Source organism: Eschrichtius robustus, chromosome 2 (assembly GCF_028021215.1).
Source record: "Eschrichtius robustus isolate mEscRob2 chromosome 2, mEscRob2.pri, whole genome shotgun sequence".
In the NCBI taxonomy this organism is placed as follows: domain Eukaryota; kingdom Metazoa; phylum Chordata; class Mammalia; order Artiodactyla; family Eschrichtiidae; genus Eschrichtius; species Eschrichtius robustus.
The window spans coordinates 136,523,888-136,543,496 of record NC_090825.1 but is presented as its reverse complement, the minus strand read 5'-3'; the positions used below and the strand labels follow the sequence as shown (position 1 = coordinate 136,543,496).

Genomic DNA, 19,609 nt, shown 5'->3' with positions numbered 1-19,609 from the left:
AGTCCAGCCGTGCACAAGAAAGTTGCTTACAAAGAACAGAGGCTTGCTTTGATGGTGGTTACTGTTGATGTGTTATTTCCTGGCAGTGCTATAACCTGCTGACTTTCTGGATTTCCATGGCGGATGCGTTCTACCAGAGCCTCGTCTGTTTCTTTATCCCCTACCTGGTAAGTAAGTTGTATGGTCCCATTCTAACCATAAAAATAGCAGGGTAGAACTGGTCCTGCTTATATGAAATCCCAGACTAATAGTTTCCTAATAGCATCTTCAGAGCAGGGGCTCCAAAGAGGAGGCCTGCAGACTCCACCCTACCCTGGGTATTCAAAAAGTCAGAATATTTTACCAAAACGTCTTAATTTCTGCCAGCTTCTGAAACACTGAAAGCTATCATTACACTGGGTCATTTTTCCCTCGTGGCGAGAATCCAGAGTTGACTCACTGCCCTGCTTAGATGGGGGGTATGTGCTCTAGTTTGCCGTAGTCCCCACCATGCCCTTTTGTGTCATGCCTGGCCTTCTTCACTCATTTACCGCTTCTTACTTGAGCACTGAAGGTATTTGAATTTGCAACCCTTGGTTTATATTTAGATTTGTGCTTCCAAGGTCAAGGCAGGAAGTTCTGATAATAAGGAATACTACATTATATGAAATAAAAACAAGAATGCAGATAGTAAGGGATACCAGCCCCATCTCAATTTGGTTCCCCAGTTTAAAGAGTGAGAATTTATAGAGAATTTATATAGCATAGGATATCTGTATTCATCCTAGACAGGGAACTCAGGTGTGGGGTAATTGCTCCCAGGAAACCAGTGGTGTCTAGTCTCTGGCTCATGTTCGTTTGCAAATAGCAACACGATGAGTGTTGAGGTGGGCATTTTGTGCTTTCTTTGAATTTCCTGGTTTACAGTACCCTCCCTGGTCAGGCCTCTGCTTGCCTTTCCTGCTTCATCTTTTGCCCTTACTATGTGCTCAACAGACCTACCATCTAGGACGATTTGGACTTTTCACCCTCAGTTCTCGCCTTTGCCTGGTCTGCCTTTCCTCTCTCTTTTCAAGAGACTAACTCCTCTTATTATAGTCTCAGCTGATTCCTCTTCTCTACTCCCAGCGTTCCTTGTACTTGCTTCCATTATAGCATTTTATACCCTTAAATTGTACCACATTTGCCCTGCCTAGTTGGTCTCTTAACTCCTTGAAAGTGGACACAGCAGTGTCTTTAGCAGCTGGCATTGTGCCTGGTAGGTAAATTCTTTCTTGACTCCTTCTGCAGTGTTCTGGAATACTCATCATGGCTTCCTTTGCAAATGCTTTTTAAAAAGAGTTTAGTCCTGTCAACTCACTCCTTCTCTTGTCTGTCCCTTGGGTCAGCTCCACATGATGGCAGCTGGATGCCTTCTCCCCAGCCTGCCCCTCCCTTGACACCTGCCTTCACTGATGTTTTACAATCACTTGTCAGAGCCAAGGCCTTCAGTCCATGGGCACATCTGCCAGTGCCTGTTTGTTCCTCCTCTGCAGACCTACAAGGATTCTGATATCGACGTCTTTACCTTTGGGACACCCATCAACACCGTTTCCCTCGCCACAATCCTCCTGCACCAGGCAATGGAAATGAAGACCTGGGTAAGTGCCCCAGAGCCCTTATGGCCTAAAAATCGTGTTCCTGTTCATCAACCACCTTCAGATTTCTGAGCTGCTTTACTCCATATAATTGATCCACCGGATACATACATACTGAACCCCTACCTGTGTTCCACTTGTACAGGGATAAAGAGGTAGAGAAGATAAAATTGCTGGCCTCAACTTTGTAACCATCTAGCCAGGATGAAAAAACTAATTCATAAAGAACAATGAGACAATTTGTTGCCCAAATACATATTTTTGATTAAAAAATTCAGGGGTGTTTGAGAGACGAGGAAAACATTAGACTGATCGTACTTGAGGCTGTGTTAGGGAGGTATGCTCCCCATTTAACTTGGGGGTAAAAGATTAGAAGACTGTCTCCACGTAAGCATATCTCAAGCACGTCCAAATATCACATTTTAGTATCTAAAAAGGTAACACTATCTTTCTCATTAAATTCGACTAGTCAATGATAATTATAAAAACAAAGAGCTTAAAATTATATGCCAGGTACATATCTACATGATTTAATGTATTATCTTAACCTCCCAGAGCCCTTCGTGTTAGATGGGATTTGGAGCGTTTTGTTCTGTTTTTTTCAGTTTTATTGAGATATGATTGACATACAGCACTGTATAAGTTTAAGTTGTACAACATAATGACTTGACATACATATATAGTTGACACTTAGACAGTTTGGGGTTTAGGGGCGCCAACCCTCCACGCAGGGGAAAATCCACACATAACTTTACCGTTGGCCCTCCGTACCTGCAGTTCCACATCCATGGTTTCAATCGTGTAGTACTATAGTATGTATTTAATGAAAAAAATCTGTGTATAAGTGGACCCGTGCAGTTCAAACCTATGTTGTTCAAGAGTCAACTGTATTGCAAAGTGATGAATGTTAACTAAACTTACTGTGGAAATCCTTTTGCAATATACGCATGTGTTTGTTAGGTATTTTTTTTAATTCCCATTTTATAGATATAGAAATGAATATACAGAGGTTAAGAAACTTTCCCCAAGCAGTTCAAGACAGAAGCAAGTTTGAACCCTGGCCACCTGACTCTTGACCGTTTAACCTCTGTGCTAATAGTGTGAGAAGGTAAGACTGACTGCTGCAGGGAGACCACTTGACAGAAAGATCTGTCTTTAGCCAAGCTGAAATGGCTTTTTCTGAAAGCATTTGTGTTAACCATTTAGAAGACTTCCCCAAGTAGGCTCAGTGTGTTCCCAGCATTCTGCAGTGGGACGTCCTCCCCACGCCCTGCTATCACAGGTTAGGCCAGGCCCTGACATTGGGCAGTGGCTGATACGAGCCACCCAAGGGAGCTTCCAGATCACGGAGTTCCCATCTGGAAAACCCCTTTGCTCCAATTCATGCCGATGACGGATAGACCAAAATGATGAAAACGAAAAGGCCTAGCCAAGCTTAAGTACAGGATAAATTTCTTTCAGAACCACCAGAAAAACCACTTAGTTTTATCAGAAGCTGTGAGGAAGGCAGACAAGAGTCATAACTTTAATACTGGGAACTGAGCCAAGCTAAGGAAACATTTAGAACTCTTGAAAAATACAAAAATTTTGTCATTGAAATTAGACTGGGCACTGGCTAAAAGTAAACTACCAAATTGGAAGGTAGTATTGGGTACCCATCCAGAATGCCACACAAATATGAAAATGTAATCAAGAGGAATGGTGGCTGGAATAAATGGTTCCAGCAGCTACATAATAGGAGTCAGAGTCACAGAAGAACAAGCAAAGAATAGTAGAGAAGCAGTATCTGAAGAGATCATCACTGAGACGATTAATCAAAATAAACCTGGGTATATTGCCTGTTATATCATAGTAAAACTGTACAGTGTGAAAGACAGAGACAATAAAGTCTACCAGAGACTATGCACAAATTACTTGAAATTTAACAGCAGTTAAAAAAAACAGTAGAAACCAAAAAAACAATGGAGTAATTATCTTCAAAGAAAGACCTGAGGCAAAATAACAAACAGTTACACTATCACTTAAGACTAAGTAATAAATGACATTTTCAGATAAACTCTGTAAGGTCTACCACCCACAGACCCTCACTAAAGGAAGAAAGAAACATGCAAGAACATAAAAGCTAAAACTACAAGAAACACATAATGGCCAGGAAGGGCTGTTCAATAGGTAATTAACGTATGCTGAAGACTTCATTGTGAATAGGAAGAAAATAGAAATACACACTTAAATTGTTCCAGAAAAGTCAACATTTATTATCTCCTAAAACTTAAGATTAAGCATAAAGGAGAGGAAAGAAATTAGAGGAATATAGGAAACTATCAATTCTCCAGGCTGTAGGGAAGAGGAAAAGGTAAGAGCAAAGAAAATGATGGCAAAAATAAAAAATATGTTCAAAATAAAGCCAAATATATCAGTACTCATAATAAATGTAAATGGATTTAATTTGCCTATTAAAAGCAAAAATTATCAGATTGGACTTTTTTCATCCAGTGAATATAAAGAGAAATGGAAAAACTTAACAATTCTAGTATGAGGTTTTTATAGAACTCTATCAGAAACAAACAGACATAGATCAAGCTTTGAATAAATTACCACATTTGACCTAATGTAGTTAGAGCTAATATATAAAATCCTGCTCTACACAAATAGTAAACATGCATCTTTCAAAGACACCTGGACCATATACCAAAAATTTAAAGAAAAAGACCAAATTCTAAATCACAAAGGACTCTGAAAGAATCATTATCATAAAGAACGTATTTTATGACAACAATGCATTTAGATTAAAAACAAGCAATAAAAATATAGCCAAACAAGCCTAACATGACTGGATACTTCAAAAAGCACATCTAAATATGCAATTCATGAGGTCAAGAGTAAATCATGATGGAAATTATACTTATTGCTGCTGAACAACTATAAAAATATTATATATGCAAACTTGTGGGATGCACCTAAAGCTCTTACTATGAAAAACAAAAAGATTTAAAAGAGGTAAGTTAAAAAATTCAACTCGAGGAACTTAAAAAAGTTACCATGTAAACCTAAAGAAAAAGATGAGAGAAAAATCAAGGAAACAAACAATAGGAAAGATCAGTAAGACCAAAACTGAGCTCTTCAAAACCCTAATGAAAACACATCTCTGACAAAACTGATCCAGGGGAAGACACAGAAAGAGAAGACCGCAAAAATACTACTAGGAATGAAAAAGACTGCAATTATGAATATACAGTCATCTCTTAGTACCTGCGGGGGACTGGTTCTAGGACCTCCATGGATACCAAAACCCGTGGATGCTCAAGTCCTTTAGATAAAATGGCATAGAACATTCAGCCCTCTACAGATTCGAAACTTGCATACACAAAGGTCCATGTAATCAATTTTTTAAATATTTTTCTGAAAATTTAAAGCAAGTCAATAATTTCTTTACATGGGGACTTCCCTGGTGGTGCAGTGGTTAAGAATCCGCCTGCCAATGCAGGGGACACAGGTTCGAGCCCGGGAAGATCCCACACGCCATGGAGCAACTAAGCCTGTGCTCTGCAACAAGAGAAGCCACTGCAGTGAGAAGCCCGCCCACAGCAACGAAGACCCAACGCAGCCAAATAAAAATAAATAAAAACTTGGCGCTTTTTAATTAATTAATTAATTTTTGGCTGCATTGAGTCTTCTGCTGCGTGCGGGCTTTCTCTAGTTGCGGCGAGCAGGGGCCACTCCTCACCATGGTGCGCAGGCCTCTCATTGTGGTGGCCTCTCCTGTTGCAGAGCACAGGCTCTAGGTGCACGGGCTTCAGTAGTTGTGGCACTTGGGCTCAGCAGCCGTGGCTCACAGGCTTAGTTGCTCCGCGGCATGTGGTATCCTCCCAGACCAGGGCTCGAACCCGTGTCCCCTTCATTGACAGGCAGATTCCCAACCACTGCGTCACCAGGGAAGTCCCAAGACTTGACCTTTTAAAAATAATAATTCCTTTAAATGTAAAATTTACCAAAACAGTCAAAATCATTCAGCAAACATGAATAAACCAATCACTATTACAGAAATTGAATCGGTAACCCTGTTCCTAAAGACACCAAGCCAAAGGATTATAAAGGTCAGTTTGACCAAACTTATAAGGGACAGATAATTCCTATCTCATACCCATTGTTTCATGGATTCAAAAAAATAGGAAATATAGGCAATTCAATGTTCATGGCTAAAATCTGATATGAAAATGAGCACAGATTGTTCAAGAAAACAAAATTACAGACCAATCTGTTAAATGAACATAAATGTAAAAAATTCTAAATAAAATATTGCCACACTAACTCAGTAGCACGTTAAACATAATAAAGCCCAACCAAGGAACTTTCATATTCTGTTGGTAAACTATAAACTGATACCACCATTCTAGAGAGCAATTTGAAAATAGCTAGAGGAGTTTAAGTACTCATTATATGCTATGACACAATTCCACTTCTAAATATGCACCCTGGGCCATCCTTTTGCACATGTATATACATAGACATGTACAAGAATGCTTGTTTCTTCATTGTTCTTAATAGCAAAAAAAAAAAAATCGGAAACAGCTTAAATGTTCATTAACAGGAAAATAAATAAATAGTGGCATATTCATATACTAGAACAGTTAAAATGAATAAATTAGAATGGCATTTATCAACAAAAATAAAGGCCCAAAGCATAATTCAGAGGGATACTTATAAAATTAAAAAGCATCCATTGACATGGATACATAAACATGTATATATAAAATACACAGAAGAATGATGAACACTGAGTTTATTTTCAAGATTAACGAGAAGGCATTTGCAAGGGATACATGGGTGCTTGAATTGTATCTGTAAGGCTTAATCTTTTAATAAAATCTGAGGCAAATATGTGTAGAGGAAGAAAAAAAATTTTCCCTCTACCCTTCTAGGTTCTCAGCTTAGACACTCCTGTAATAAAAGACAGATTAATGGGAGAAAAACAAAAGTTTAATAAATACTTCCTATACACATGGGAGAGGCCAGGAAACTGGCCCTGGCCACCACCTTAAATACCATCTCTAGCTAAAGACAAAAGAAGTTTTGAGGCTAGGGGAGGCCAGATATTGGAGTTGATAAAGATTTCCTAGAAATATAAATTGTCCTTTTCTTCCAGGTACAGAGAAGGAGACACCCTTACAAATGGAGATTTCCCTTATAACTGTAAATGTCTCTTACAAAAAGATAACTTCTTTTCAGTTTCCAGAGCTCCTCCTCTGTCTGCTGTTTCTTAAAAATAACCAGCTCAAGATAATCCTTATGCCAGAGACTTACTTTGGGCTGATATATTCTGCTCCCATTTATATAGCATAAGGTTAAAATTGATAAAGCTGGATGTCAAGTATATGAGATTTGTTGACTATGTGCTTGAAATATTTCACAATAATTTAATTACTTTTTTTTAAACACCAGCACAAGATATTTCCCAAGAGAATCTCTGCTCTCCATGACCCTCTTAACCATTAGGTATCTTATTAACCTTTCAAAATTGCCCTGTAAATAATCAGGCCTCAATGTGTAATATATTAAATGGGTAATGACTGGTCGTTTGGCCCTCTTTCTCAGAGCACTGCATTCATCTGCTTTTAAAAGACAGAACCTGTTCCTTTCACTCACCATTCAGCACTATTAATCCACTTAATGCATCTCTAGACCAGGTATCCTGGTAGTTACTGGTGATTTCTGTTGCTCTTGGCAAAGGAGTTAGTTAGCTACTAGAATCATTATGAAAAAAGTATTTCCCTTTTTAAAGTGCTTGAAGCAGAGGGAGAATGTCTTTCTTCCCTGGGTAGAAATCTAACATGAATTTTAATAGCTGTGTCAGCTTTCACAGTCCCCACCAAAGTGATTTAAAAAGTTAGCTAACTGCTTTCTTTTTCAGGAACAGGGGCTAAGATATTCAAACCACCTCTTCCACTGAAAACAAATTAATGTGTGTGTGTGTGTGTGTATATATATATATATTTATATATTTTTATTTATTTAATATATGTATACATATATAAACATATATGTATACACACATATAATATATATATATACACACACGTATATATGTATACATACGCTAAAGGTATGAAAAAGATGACAGGATAGTTAAAGACTAAAGCCTCTGGGAAAGTGGGTTTGTAGAGAAGCAAGCTGAGCCAAAGCCTCTGTTTTCTTCAAAGCGTTTGCAACCCTGCCCAAAATGAACTTTTTGGCAGACTTCATTGAGCGTGAAGTTCAGAAATTAAAACCCAGGCTGCTAAAGTGGGAGTCTAATAAGAGATCACATTAAATTAGGACCTCAAAGGCTCTACCTTCAGAGTAGAAGGTACACCCAAAAGTGGACCTACCTGCACTCCCCTCCCCAGCAGGGACTGTAGGGATTGTTCCCACTGTGCTGAAGAGAGCAGGGAGAATCAGTAAAAAGGACTTATCCTGGGAAATGGACCATGGGCTGGCCTCACACAGATTTGCAGCCCAGATTCTTTGTACCACCTGGGTGAGCCAAATTTTGACCTATGAGTTCAGTTTAAAGTAACGGACAGACAGTGCCCAAGGATATTACAAAATACACACACAAACCCTCTCCAGGGAAAGTTTTCCTAAGCCTAAAAGTAAGTATCCCCACTAATTCTCCAAGGCCGGGAAGCATCACATATTCAAAAATAAGGAAGCTCATTATCATACTAAGTGAAGTAAGCCACACAGAGAAAGACAAATATATGATATCACTTATAATTTTTTTTTAAAGATACAAATGAACTTATTTACAAAACAGAAATAGACCCACAGACATAGAAAACAAACTTATGGTTACCAAAGGGGAAAGGGGTGTGGGAGGGGGAGGGATAAAGTGGGGAATTAACATACACACACAACTATATACAAAATAGATAACCAACAAGGACCTACTGTATAGCACAGGCAACTGTACTCAATCTTTTGTAATAACCTATAAGGGAAAAGAATCCGGAAAAAAAAAAATGTATATATATAACTGAATCACTGCAACTATACTTCAATTAAAATATATATAATAATAAACAATAGACTTTAAGAAGATTCTTGCACTATATAACAACAGATCGCATTAAGAAATTTCAATAACTCTCAAATGAGTAAGAAAAATAAAAATTTCAAAAACACACAAAAAATAATGAAGCTCAAAATGAAACAAGAACTCATTAATGAGGATCACAAGCACAAACATCAGTAACAAATATCTCAGGTATTGGAATTATCAGATATAAATCATAGAAAAGGTTTGTTTGCTAGGTTTAAAGAAGATTACACTTTAAAATATCTGCAAGAATTGGAAAACCGTGCAAAGAAACCTAGAAGATGTGAAAAAAGACCAAATAAAACTTTTAGAAATTAAAAAATACAATAACTGTAATTTAAGTTTCAATGGCTGGATTAACAGCAGATTAGGCACAGCTGAGGGGAGAATTAGTGAACTGGTCAAATTATCCAGAATATAAAACAAAAGTAAAATAATGAAAATTATGGAACAGATATTGAGATATACAGAAGATATGGTGGTATCTTAAAAGATCTAACATACATTTGATTAGAGTCTCAGAAGGAAAAGAGGAGAAAATGAGACAGAGGCAATATTTGAAAAGATAGTGACTTGAGAATTTTGCAAAAGTGATGAAAGACATCAATCCACGAATTCAAGAAGATCAGCAAAACCCAAGCAAGATAAATTTTTTAAAAATCCACACTTATAAGAAAACTATAGAACACTGAAGAGGAAATAAAAATCATAAAAGCAGCCACGTTTTAAGAGATTTCCTTCTAAGGAATAACAGATAAAGAGTTGCTAACTTCTCAATAGCAACAACAGAAGCCAGAAGATAGTGAAATGCTAGCTTAAATATACTAAAAGAAAAACTTCCCAACAAGATCAAAAATAGCTTTTAAGAATGAGAATGAAATAATGGATCAGAGAATGCATCACCAGCAGACTTTCACGAAAGGAAATTCTAAAGGATGTACAGCCATCCCTCAGTATCCACAGGGGATTGGCTCCAGGACCCAATGCAAATACCAAAATCTGTGGATGCTCAAGTCCCATAATCAGTCCTCCATATCTGTGGATTCAACCAACCACAGATCAGGTAATACTGTAGTATTTGTTGAGAAAAGTCCACATGTAAGTGGACCCGCACAGTTCAAACCCATGTTGTTCAAAGGTCAACTCTATTTAAAGTATAAGGAAAGACACCCCAATGTTCATTGCAGCACAGTTTACAATAGCCAAGACATGGAAGCACCCTAAATGTCCATCGACAGAGGAATGGATAAAGAAGATGTGGTACATATATACAATGGAATATTACTCGGCCATTAAAAAGAATGAAATAATGCCATTTGCAACAACATGGATGGACCTGGAGATTATCATACTAAGTGAAGTAAGTCAGAGAAAGATGAATATCATATGCTATCACTTCTATGCAGAATCTTTAAAAATGATACAAATGAACTTATTTACAAAACAGAAACACTCACAGACTTAGAGAACAAACTTATGGTTACCAGGGGGAAAGGATGGTGGGAGGGATAGATTGGGAGATTGGGATTGACATGTACACACTACTATATTTAAAATAGATAACCAACAAGGACCTACTGTATATAGCACAGGGAACTCTGCTCAATATTCTGTAGTAACCTAAATGGGAAAAGAATTTGAAAAAGAAGAGATACTTGTATATGTATAACTGAATCACTTTGCTGTACACCTGAAAGTAACACATTGTTAATCAACTACACTCTAATATAAAATTTTTTTTAAAAGTATAAGGAAAGAAAGCTCAGATGGAAAGTCCAAAATGCAAGAGGGAATGAAGGCATAGAAAGTGTCAAGCATGTATGTAAATCTTAATGAATATTGACCATATTAAACTGTAATAATGACTTATGTGATTTAAAAAGATGATAGAATTTAAATACACAGTAGCAATGAGATATGAATCAGGAGGGAGGTAAACAAAGTTAATGTATTCTAAAGTTAATGTATTCAGGAGGAGGGAAACATAGAAACTTTATACCACAGTAAGTTAAAACTGCTTATTAGCATTTATTGAGTAATCACTAAGGAAAGGAAAGGAAATACATAACTTTCAAACTAGGAGACGGGGAAATGAAATTATATGGAATTGTCAGTAAGTTTAAAAGAGGACAAGAATTGGAAGGAAAGCAGCATAAAACAGGCAGGGCAAAATGAGATCAGACTACAGAAGACTGCACTGCTTCGGAAATGAATAACTGACAGCCACATGTGGAAAAAATGAATTCATCACACAAACATAATACTGAGGAAAAAAGACAAAAGTCACACCAAATACGATTAACTTTTAAAAACAGACTATTAAGGAAGAAACATAGGTAGGTAAAACTAAAGAATATCATGAAAATTATCACCAAAGTCAAGGTGATTTAGGGGTTTCCGGGGTATGTGTGTTCAAATTCTGGGTGGTAGCAACATAGGTGTTTACTTTATCATAAGCCATTAAATGGCACACTTTTTAAAATTGTTTATAGGTATGTGGCATTTCCAAAAAAGGAAGTTTAAAACAAGTTAAAGTAGCGTGACTGCATTCCCCCCTAATCTAAGCTATCCCTTCAACAGTGTTTACTTCTTTCCTTCCACAGACCATCATCCACGGGCTTGTTCTCGCAGGCAGCTTCCTGATGTACTTTGTGGTATCCCTAGTGTACAACGCCACCTGCGTCATCTGCAACAGTCCCATCAACCCCTACAGGGTGATGGAAGGCCAGCTCTCGGACCCCACTTTCTACCTCGTCTGCTTCCTCACACCGGTCGTGGCTCTTCTCCCAAGGTTTGAACAGGGGGTGCTATTTTCTTCCTAGAACTATCATTCTCCCCTCAATCAGCCATTTTCATAGCCCAAGAGTCAGGAGTTTGACTCCAGCTGGGATGCTTGAGGCTATTGTTTCAAAGACAGGGAGCTAGGACAGAAAGAATAATGAACTTGGAGGCAAATAGCACGGACTCAGGTCCCAGCTCAGCCCCAGAGCAGCAAAGTCACCAAATCTGGCAGAACCTCTGTTATAACATCTGTAAAATGAGAATACTAATTCCTACGCTCCTGCCCTACAAACTTTGTTGTGTAAAAAGAATCATTTTGAAAAGCTCTATAGTCCTTTATTCCTTAGCCCAGGAGTCTCACTCTCAAATGCCTACAGGGACAGGTAAGCAACAGCAGCAAACCAGGTGAAGTACAGACATTAGGAGAAGGAACTTCTAAGCTTCAGCCTATCACTGCCACAAGGAAAGATCAAGACTAGCATTTCAGAGCTTTAGATTTTTCCCAGAAATTCAAATTTTGCATGAAATAGCCAACTTTTTAATACTACTCAAATTTGTTAAAACACACACACACCCTGTATTTGCCAAATAAATCATTCATGCAGAGGGACTATTTCTAACATTTCCAGCCTAAATCCTCTACATTCGCCTTTTCCCGAAAAATAGCAACAGCAACAACAACGCCTGGTGTGTCCTTAGAATTTACTCTTGACACATGCTTTTCTATCTAGCTCCTCATTTGCCTTTTGCAAAATCACCTAGATATTAGGCAAAGCTGTGGTTGTAGTCCTATGAGGCACCAGAATGTGTCCTCCAGCCCACCACAAGTCACAGTGGGAGCGGAGTTCTCCCAACTCGGAGGCCAGTATTCTGTTCTCCATCCCACGCTCTCTAGTCAGAGCATTCGGTGAACTTAATGATGCTGTACCCAGAGGCAAGACTCAGCCTCTCTCCATCCTTAGGATCTTGTCTGCTCTGAACATTGAAATTCAGCTACTTTTATCATTGTAAGCCACAATCAAGAAGCCATTGCAACATTGTGTAGAACTTTTTCTAATCCAAAATTAGGCAGAGAGCCATTAGCATGCTTTGCTTCCTTTAATAAGTTTGGCAGCTTGCTTAACCTAGTTTGGGCTCCATTTCTTCTTCCTAAGCCACCTCAGAACCTTGACATCTGATGCAGGGTTTAGAGGCTGAAGATACCAATATGACAAACACTATTGTGAACTCAGCAAACGGCTGAGTATGCACTGTGGACGCAGCCTCCCTGCTTGGCCCCTACTGGCCTCTACAGCCTTCTCCCCCTGCTCCCAAAGCTCAAACTTTGGGCTCCACATCACCAAGCTTCTTGGACTTCCCTAAAGGCTCCCTGCCCTCTCCCCTTCCTGCCTGTGTTCCTGCTGTCCCTTCTATTCAAAATGCCCTTCGTTACCAGACCTCCTCACCCTTTGACATCATTTCAGTCATGAGCAATTCCAGAACCCTTGCATGACTGACTTCACCTACCTCCCTCAGGCTGAAACAGATCCCCCTCGCTCATGTGTTCCCATGACCTGGGTCTGTCTGTCACTACTACCTTTAGCCCACATTATCTGTTTTATCTGTTTGTCTTGGTCTGACCATTAACTCCTGGAAGGAAGGTATCTCCTTATCATTATATAACCCACAGCTAGCAGAGTTCTTGTCACGTAGGCTGCCCTCAGAGATAAATGAGAAAAAGATGCTAAAGAAACAGAAAGATGAATAAAACAGAACTCTTGCTCTCAAGAAGTCTACAACCCAGCAGACAATTCAGACAGAAGTTTGATTGTAATACAGGTGAAAGTAACTAGTATTAAAAGAGGGCCCTGGGACTGAAGAGTGGGAAGCAATTAAGCACAAGCCTCAGAGGACATTATTTCCCACCCACCCCCTTTCTCAGCCCAACCCCTTGGGAGACAGAGCCTGGGAGAGACCATGAAGGTCCTGCCCTCACTGGAAAAGGGCATCAAATATGTGGGTTAAATATTTTTGTCCACACTTTTTGGGGTTAAACACGGTTATGCTCACCTCTGACCAAGGACTGACCTCCTCTGTTCTGTGTCTTATTTGGGGTATGGAAAGAGCAAATCATCAGCGGAGGATTCTTGTCCTACCCTTGGCTAGAAGACACATGTGGAGCCAGAGGCTACCAGCTTGATGAGGGTTGTTGAAAAGTATGAACGTTCTTGGAAAAGACAGACACTCAACATTACAGCTTGTTAAACAAATGAGGGACAACTTAACTTAGGGAAAAGTCAGCAAATATTTTCTTGCCAGTTACCACAGTGCGTAAGTTAAATCTCTGCTTATTCTATATTATCATCATAAACTTGAATTCCTGTTTAATTCTGTTGCCTAAGCAAGGCAAAGAGATTTCCTTTGACAGAGAAAGGATTATTTTAATAGCTCCAAGGACTGTTGACTTGTAACCTTAGAACAATTAATTTTTGTTACAGAAGTCTACATGATAGAATGTTTGCTATAGAAAACTCTATTTGTTCACTTAAAGATGTAAGCTGTACTTATAATAAGATTGATTTCACTCACCAAGCTTGTGATAATTAGCCACTAACCGTGACCTCACTTATCTCGGTCTAATTACTTCAACCAGTACAAAGGAACTGTATGGATTCTCTTAAACTAAGAGAAAGTAAGTTTCTTTTGTTTTATCCCTTAAATAACTAACACACAAACTTTAAAACACAATGCAGCACCGTAATTCGCTACAATAGAGCCCTTGGACACTCTTCATTTAGCTTCAGTAACAGAACTCTCTTGGTTTTTCTCCTACTTCTTCTTTGTTTCCTTTGCTGGTTCATGTCTTTGACATGGTGTATTGTCAACCCTTTGTCCTAGGTTCTCTTGTCTTCTCACTTTAATTCTTTCCATAAACATAGCAACCACTATTGTGAAGTTAAATATCATTTTTCACAAATGAATCTCTAGTATAAACTCCCAGCCCAGATCTTTCTAGTTACCTATGCCTCACCAGCACTGGGCCTGCTACGTCTCAGAAAAGTGGGAGACATCTATAATTTAATTCGCTATCTACCTTCTGTCACCACCACCATCCCAGAAACCTGGCTTTCTTCCCGAGTTCCTTTCATCCACTGTGACCCACTTAGGATCAAGGCAGGCCCATGAGACTTATCCTTGATACCACCCACCACCACATGCCCCTCTCTCGCCCATCACCAAGACCTGACAATTTTATCTGCTAACCTATTTCTCAGTAGGTATTTCCATCTGCTATTTCCATTTCTACAGCCACCACCATGGATAGGTTATAAGACTTTCATTCTGAATTACTTCAATAGTCTCCTATTGGGTTTTACTCTAACCCATTATCATTGTGTCAAAGTGTAATCGTGTCATGTTCATAACTTTCCAGGGCCTTCCCAAGGCCTTTACAATAATGCACAAAACCCAAAACATTCCCCATGGTCCTTGCCTGCTCTGACCCTGCCAACCCCTCTGTGTCCTATTCCCTCACTCTCCACACTGCAGCCACTGAGCCCAGGATTTGGTTCTCACCCCCCTCTTTGCCTGGCTTCCTCCTGTGCATCCCTCAGTCCTCACCTTTAATGTCTCCTCCTCAAGGAAGGTCTCTTGCACCAGATCACGTGTTTGACACTCTCACTGCTCCTTCGGCTTCTAACTAACTCTGTTCCTGTGCTTCCTGACAGCAAGATTCCTGTCAGTCTGGTTCCCAGCTTAATAATCCCTTGGGGCTTGGCCCATTGTAGGAACTTGACAGGTATTTGTTCACTAAATGGACAGAGAGGGAAGTTGGTAGCTTGGGGGAATGTTTAAACTGAGAAAATTCCAGTTTCCCGCAAGAAGTTGAGTCTTTCCTGAAACACATATGTATGACCACCTGCACTGCCTCCCTGGGTGAGATGAGAAAGAATGGGGAAAAGTTTCTGATTCCGTAGGATCTACTGTGGTCTTCAGAAACCCCTGCTCACTTTGAGATCATCCTGAACCTTTTAGACATAATAGAAGGATGGGAGCCTCTCTGCTTATAAGGCTTTAGAAATTAAAAAAACATTTAAGGATTATTTTTGGAAAAGACCTTAGACGTCGTCTGGACCAACTGGATTACGTTTTAGATAAACTGACACCCAGAGAGGGGGTATGAGCTGCCCAGCGTCACAAGATGGTATATGCTTCTCCATAGATCACATAGTTTTAGTTACCTTCTTACCTAAACTTGGAACAGGAAAATATTCTAGGCACATATAGAGACCCCTGATTCCAGAGTCCACTACAGGCTACAAGAAGGTTGGCAGGGGAAAGGAAACTTGAGTTAACCATCAGGGAGATCTATCAACTTCTCAGGAGACCTTAGGAAACCCATCTCATCACTTGGGACCTCAGTATCTTCATCTGGAAAACAGTGATAATACACTGATGCTGTGAAGCTAGCATAGCCTGTGGATTCAAGAAAAGAACGTACTGGGAAACTACTTTAAAATTATTAAGTCCCACAAAGAGTTGACATTCCAAAGCAAGTAAATTTGCCTAAATTAGAACAGCTCAGAAATAGAATGGACTGCCTCATGCATGGTAGATGAGAGAAAAGCCTCAGAATCCAGAGCACTTGGTCTTGACCACAGCTTGACCACTGTGTGGCTCTGGACAAATCAGTCTCTCAGTGCCTCAGTTTCCATGTCTGTACATAGCAGGAAACAAAAGTACCAACCGCATGGGATTTGGGGGAGAATAATATGAGTTAATAATATGTAAAGCACTTAGAATAGTCCTGGTACCTAACAAATGTTAGCTGTTATATTTTGTTGTTGAACTCCCCAGTACCAGAGGTGTACAGGCATAGATTTGATCCATCAGTCAAGAGAGTGGCAAAGATGATCTTTCCCGAATAAATGCTGGAGAGGGTGTGGAGAAAAGGGAACCCTCTTGCACTGTTGTTGGGAATGTAAATTGATACAGCCACTATGGAGAACAGTATGGAGGTTCCTTAAAAAACTAAAAATAGAACTACCATACGACCCAGCAATCTCACTATTGGGCATATACCCTGAGAAAACCATAATTCAAAAAGAGTCATGTACCACAATGTTCATTGCAGCTCTACTTACAATAGCCAGGACATGGAAGCAACCTAAGTGTCCACTGACAGATGAATGGATAAAGAAGATGTGGCACATATATACAATGGAATATTACTCAGCCATAAAAAGAAAGGAAATTGAGTTATTTGTAGTGAGGTGGATGGACCTAGAGCCTGTCATACAGAGTGAAGTAAGTCAGAAAGAGAAAAACAAATACTGTATGCTAACACATATATATGGAATCTTAAAAAAAAAAAAAGGTTCTGAAAAACCTAGAGGCAGGACAGGAATAAAGACGCAGGCGTAGAGAATGGACTTGAGGACACGGGGAGGGGGAAGGGTAAGCTGGGACGAAGTGAGAGAGTGGCATGGACATATATCCACTACCAAATGTAAAATAGATAGCTAGTGGGAAGCAGCCGCATAGCACAGGGAGATCAGTTCGGTGCTTTGTGACCACCTAGAGGGATGGGATAGGAGGGTGGGAGGGAGACGCAAGAGGGAGGAGATATGGGGATATACGTATATGTATGGCTGATTCACTTTGTTATAAAGCAGAAACTAACACACCATTGTAAAGCAGTTATACTCCAATAAAGATGTTAAAAATAAATGAAAAATTAAAAAAAAATTCTTTTTAAAGTGCCATCATTATGAACTAAGAGGTGGTACAAGCATTTATGAGAAGGAAGTTCAATCAAAAAAGGCTTCCCCAAGGGAGTACCCCATGATTCATGCAGTCATTAAAGGCCAATACATGGTAACCTTTTCTTTATAATAACTAACATTAAATTACCATTGTTTGAAGAAAAAAAAAAAGATGATCTTTCCCTGGGCAGGGAGTTGGATTCTAAGGACACTTCCAATGCTGAAATTCAAGAAGTCAGAAGTCAGAAAATATCTTTATTCTGTTATTTCCCACCAGGTACTTTTTCCTGGCTCTACAAGGGACATACGGGAAGTCTCCGATCTTAAAAGCTCAGAAAATTGACAAACTCCCCATGGACAAAAGAGAGCTGGAAATCCAGAGTTGGAGAAGCCGACAGAGGCCTGCCACTGTCCCTGGAGAGGCCCAGCCCACCCACCGTCCAGGGCCACCTGCCCCAGAACAGAGCTTCAGAGCCAGCACCCCAAAGAGCTCGAGCCCTGTGGAGTGCAAGTCCAAGGAGGACTGGGTGCTGCCCGGAGAGAGAGGCAGTGGGGACCACATAAGGGATGACCCGTGCTCACGGGACTCCTGGGCTCAGTTCTCATCTGGGGAGCACCTTCTCCTGGAGCCTAGTAGGGTGACGGCGTCCGGAGCCTACTCAAGTGGACAGACGAACTCGAACCGGCCCTTCAGCCAGGGCAGCCATCGCCGATCCCAGAGTTCACTGACCATATGAGGGGCCTGCAGAGATCTGCACAAACTCAGAGGAGGCCGCTAATCACTGGCTTAATTAACCACGACTCTTCCTCTTCGTGAAGGGAAGAATGTGCCCGTCTAATCCTCTTCTCCCCACCAGGCTTGACTTCCTTAGAGGAAGTGCTGGCCCCAAGGGGTCTGACAAAAAAGGACTGGAAACCAGTCGACCTCTAGTTTTCTCCTGCTGCCAGGCAGCACTTCTTGCAAAAGGTTTTTTATAAGGAGGCTATATTTCTATTGCATTGAGGTTTTTTTTCATTGTTTAACCCAGAGACATTCTTTGACCCTCTCGATAAGTACAGCCTACAACCCAATGCAACTGGGCCATCAGTTTCCCAGATGCCAAGAAGTGTAGCAAGCCAGCCAATATCTCAAGATCTGGAAGTTTCTGGGATTGTCAAACCATCACGTCACCCCCTGGTGTCAAGAGTTCAAGTTTCAGAAGAGCCTCACGCAAGTGCCTCATCTCAAGTGTATTGCAGGGATGGTCATGTCGGGGTTAACACCCCTTCCCTTCTCAGAGTTGGGTCTGCTCTAAACCAAAGAAAATCACGTCTAAAGATTAAAATCAGATTTGAACTCAGAGTCACAGACACTTCTGAGGGTCATAAGGCCGCAGCTAGTGTAAGAGGCAGAAAGAACGTAAGCATGTGAAAGCGAACAGACATAAGCCCGTGAAGCAAAAACTCCACGCTTTAGCTAATAGGCTACATGTCCCACAGTCTGGGGAATCTACCAAGAGGGCGTGGGCAGCACTCTTCTTTTAAAGATATTTACTTTATTTATTTTTAAATAAAAGTACAAATATGCCCCACTGTTCAAAAGTTTGCCTTAAGCCATTTCACTTTTACAAAAGACCTACATTGGTACCTGTTGTTGCTAACCGAAAGAAATCCAAAGAGTTGAATTTCTTTCTGCTTTTACCCCCCAAAAAAGGTGAAAAGTGAGAATAGCGCTCAGCGTTTATTTTGCAGCCAGCGGTTACAGAGCACTGAGCATTGAGTGGCACCACCCAACTCCTTCCCCAGGAACTGCACTCAGCATCTCAGAATCAAACTGCCATAGCTTTGAACTGTGTCTAAGCAGCTGTGCTTTACCTGGATTTATCCAGATATTTTGTGCATCCATTAGCAAGACGCGTCCTAAGGTAATTGCTTCTCTGTTTACGCCTTTTCAGCTTACGAAAATTTTCATACTAACGCTCTACTTTCAGATAGCAGGGGAAACCTGTAACCATCCCTCATTCAACTCTCAGAAAAGGAAAACTCTTACGATCAGACCTTTACACAGCTGCACCCAGAATAGACGACCCGCATGACAGAGCAACTCTGAGCCCAAACAACAACATCTGAAAGAGTAGGACCAGTGTCAAACCCCATTGATTAAGCTTATCCCAGAATATCACAGGCTTCAGCTGAATTAGGGAGAGCCAGAGGAAGTCTCACTTCACAGGGAAAAGAAGGATTACATAGACTTCTTATCCCTAGCGGTCGTAAATGCCAAAAATGCAAAAGAGCTCAAAACAGTGTTGGAATAAAAGAATGGATGATAGGATTCTAATACACTGTCAAGAGAAGTGAGGTCTACCATGGGCAAGGATAGCCTGTCCCTAGTCTTTTAAGGTGAGCCAGGGAGG

At 40.2% G+C, this 19,609-nt stretch overlaps 1 protein-coding gene across 3 annotated transcripts in view; it reads left to right on the top strand.

Moving 5' to 3' along the window:
- Positions 1–17,953, top strand: part of ATP10B (ATPase phospholipid transporting 10B (putative)) — a 118,517-nt gene extending 100,564 nt beyond the window's left edge. For all 3 annotated transcript variants that reach the window (XM_068534579.1, XM_068534578.1, XM_068534580.1), the window contains 4 exons: positions 87–167; positions 1,515–1,619; positions 11,295–11,482; positions 17,494–17,953. In XM_068534579.1, coding sequence (XP_068390680.1) covers positions 87–167; positions 1,515–1,619; positions 11,295–11,482; positions 17,494–17,953 — 834 coding nt within the window. The remainder of the gene's footprint in view (positions 1–86; positions 168–1,514; positions 1,620–11,294; positions 11,483–17,493) is intronic.
- Positions 17,954–19,609: the final 1,656 nt, after the last annotated feature.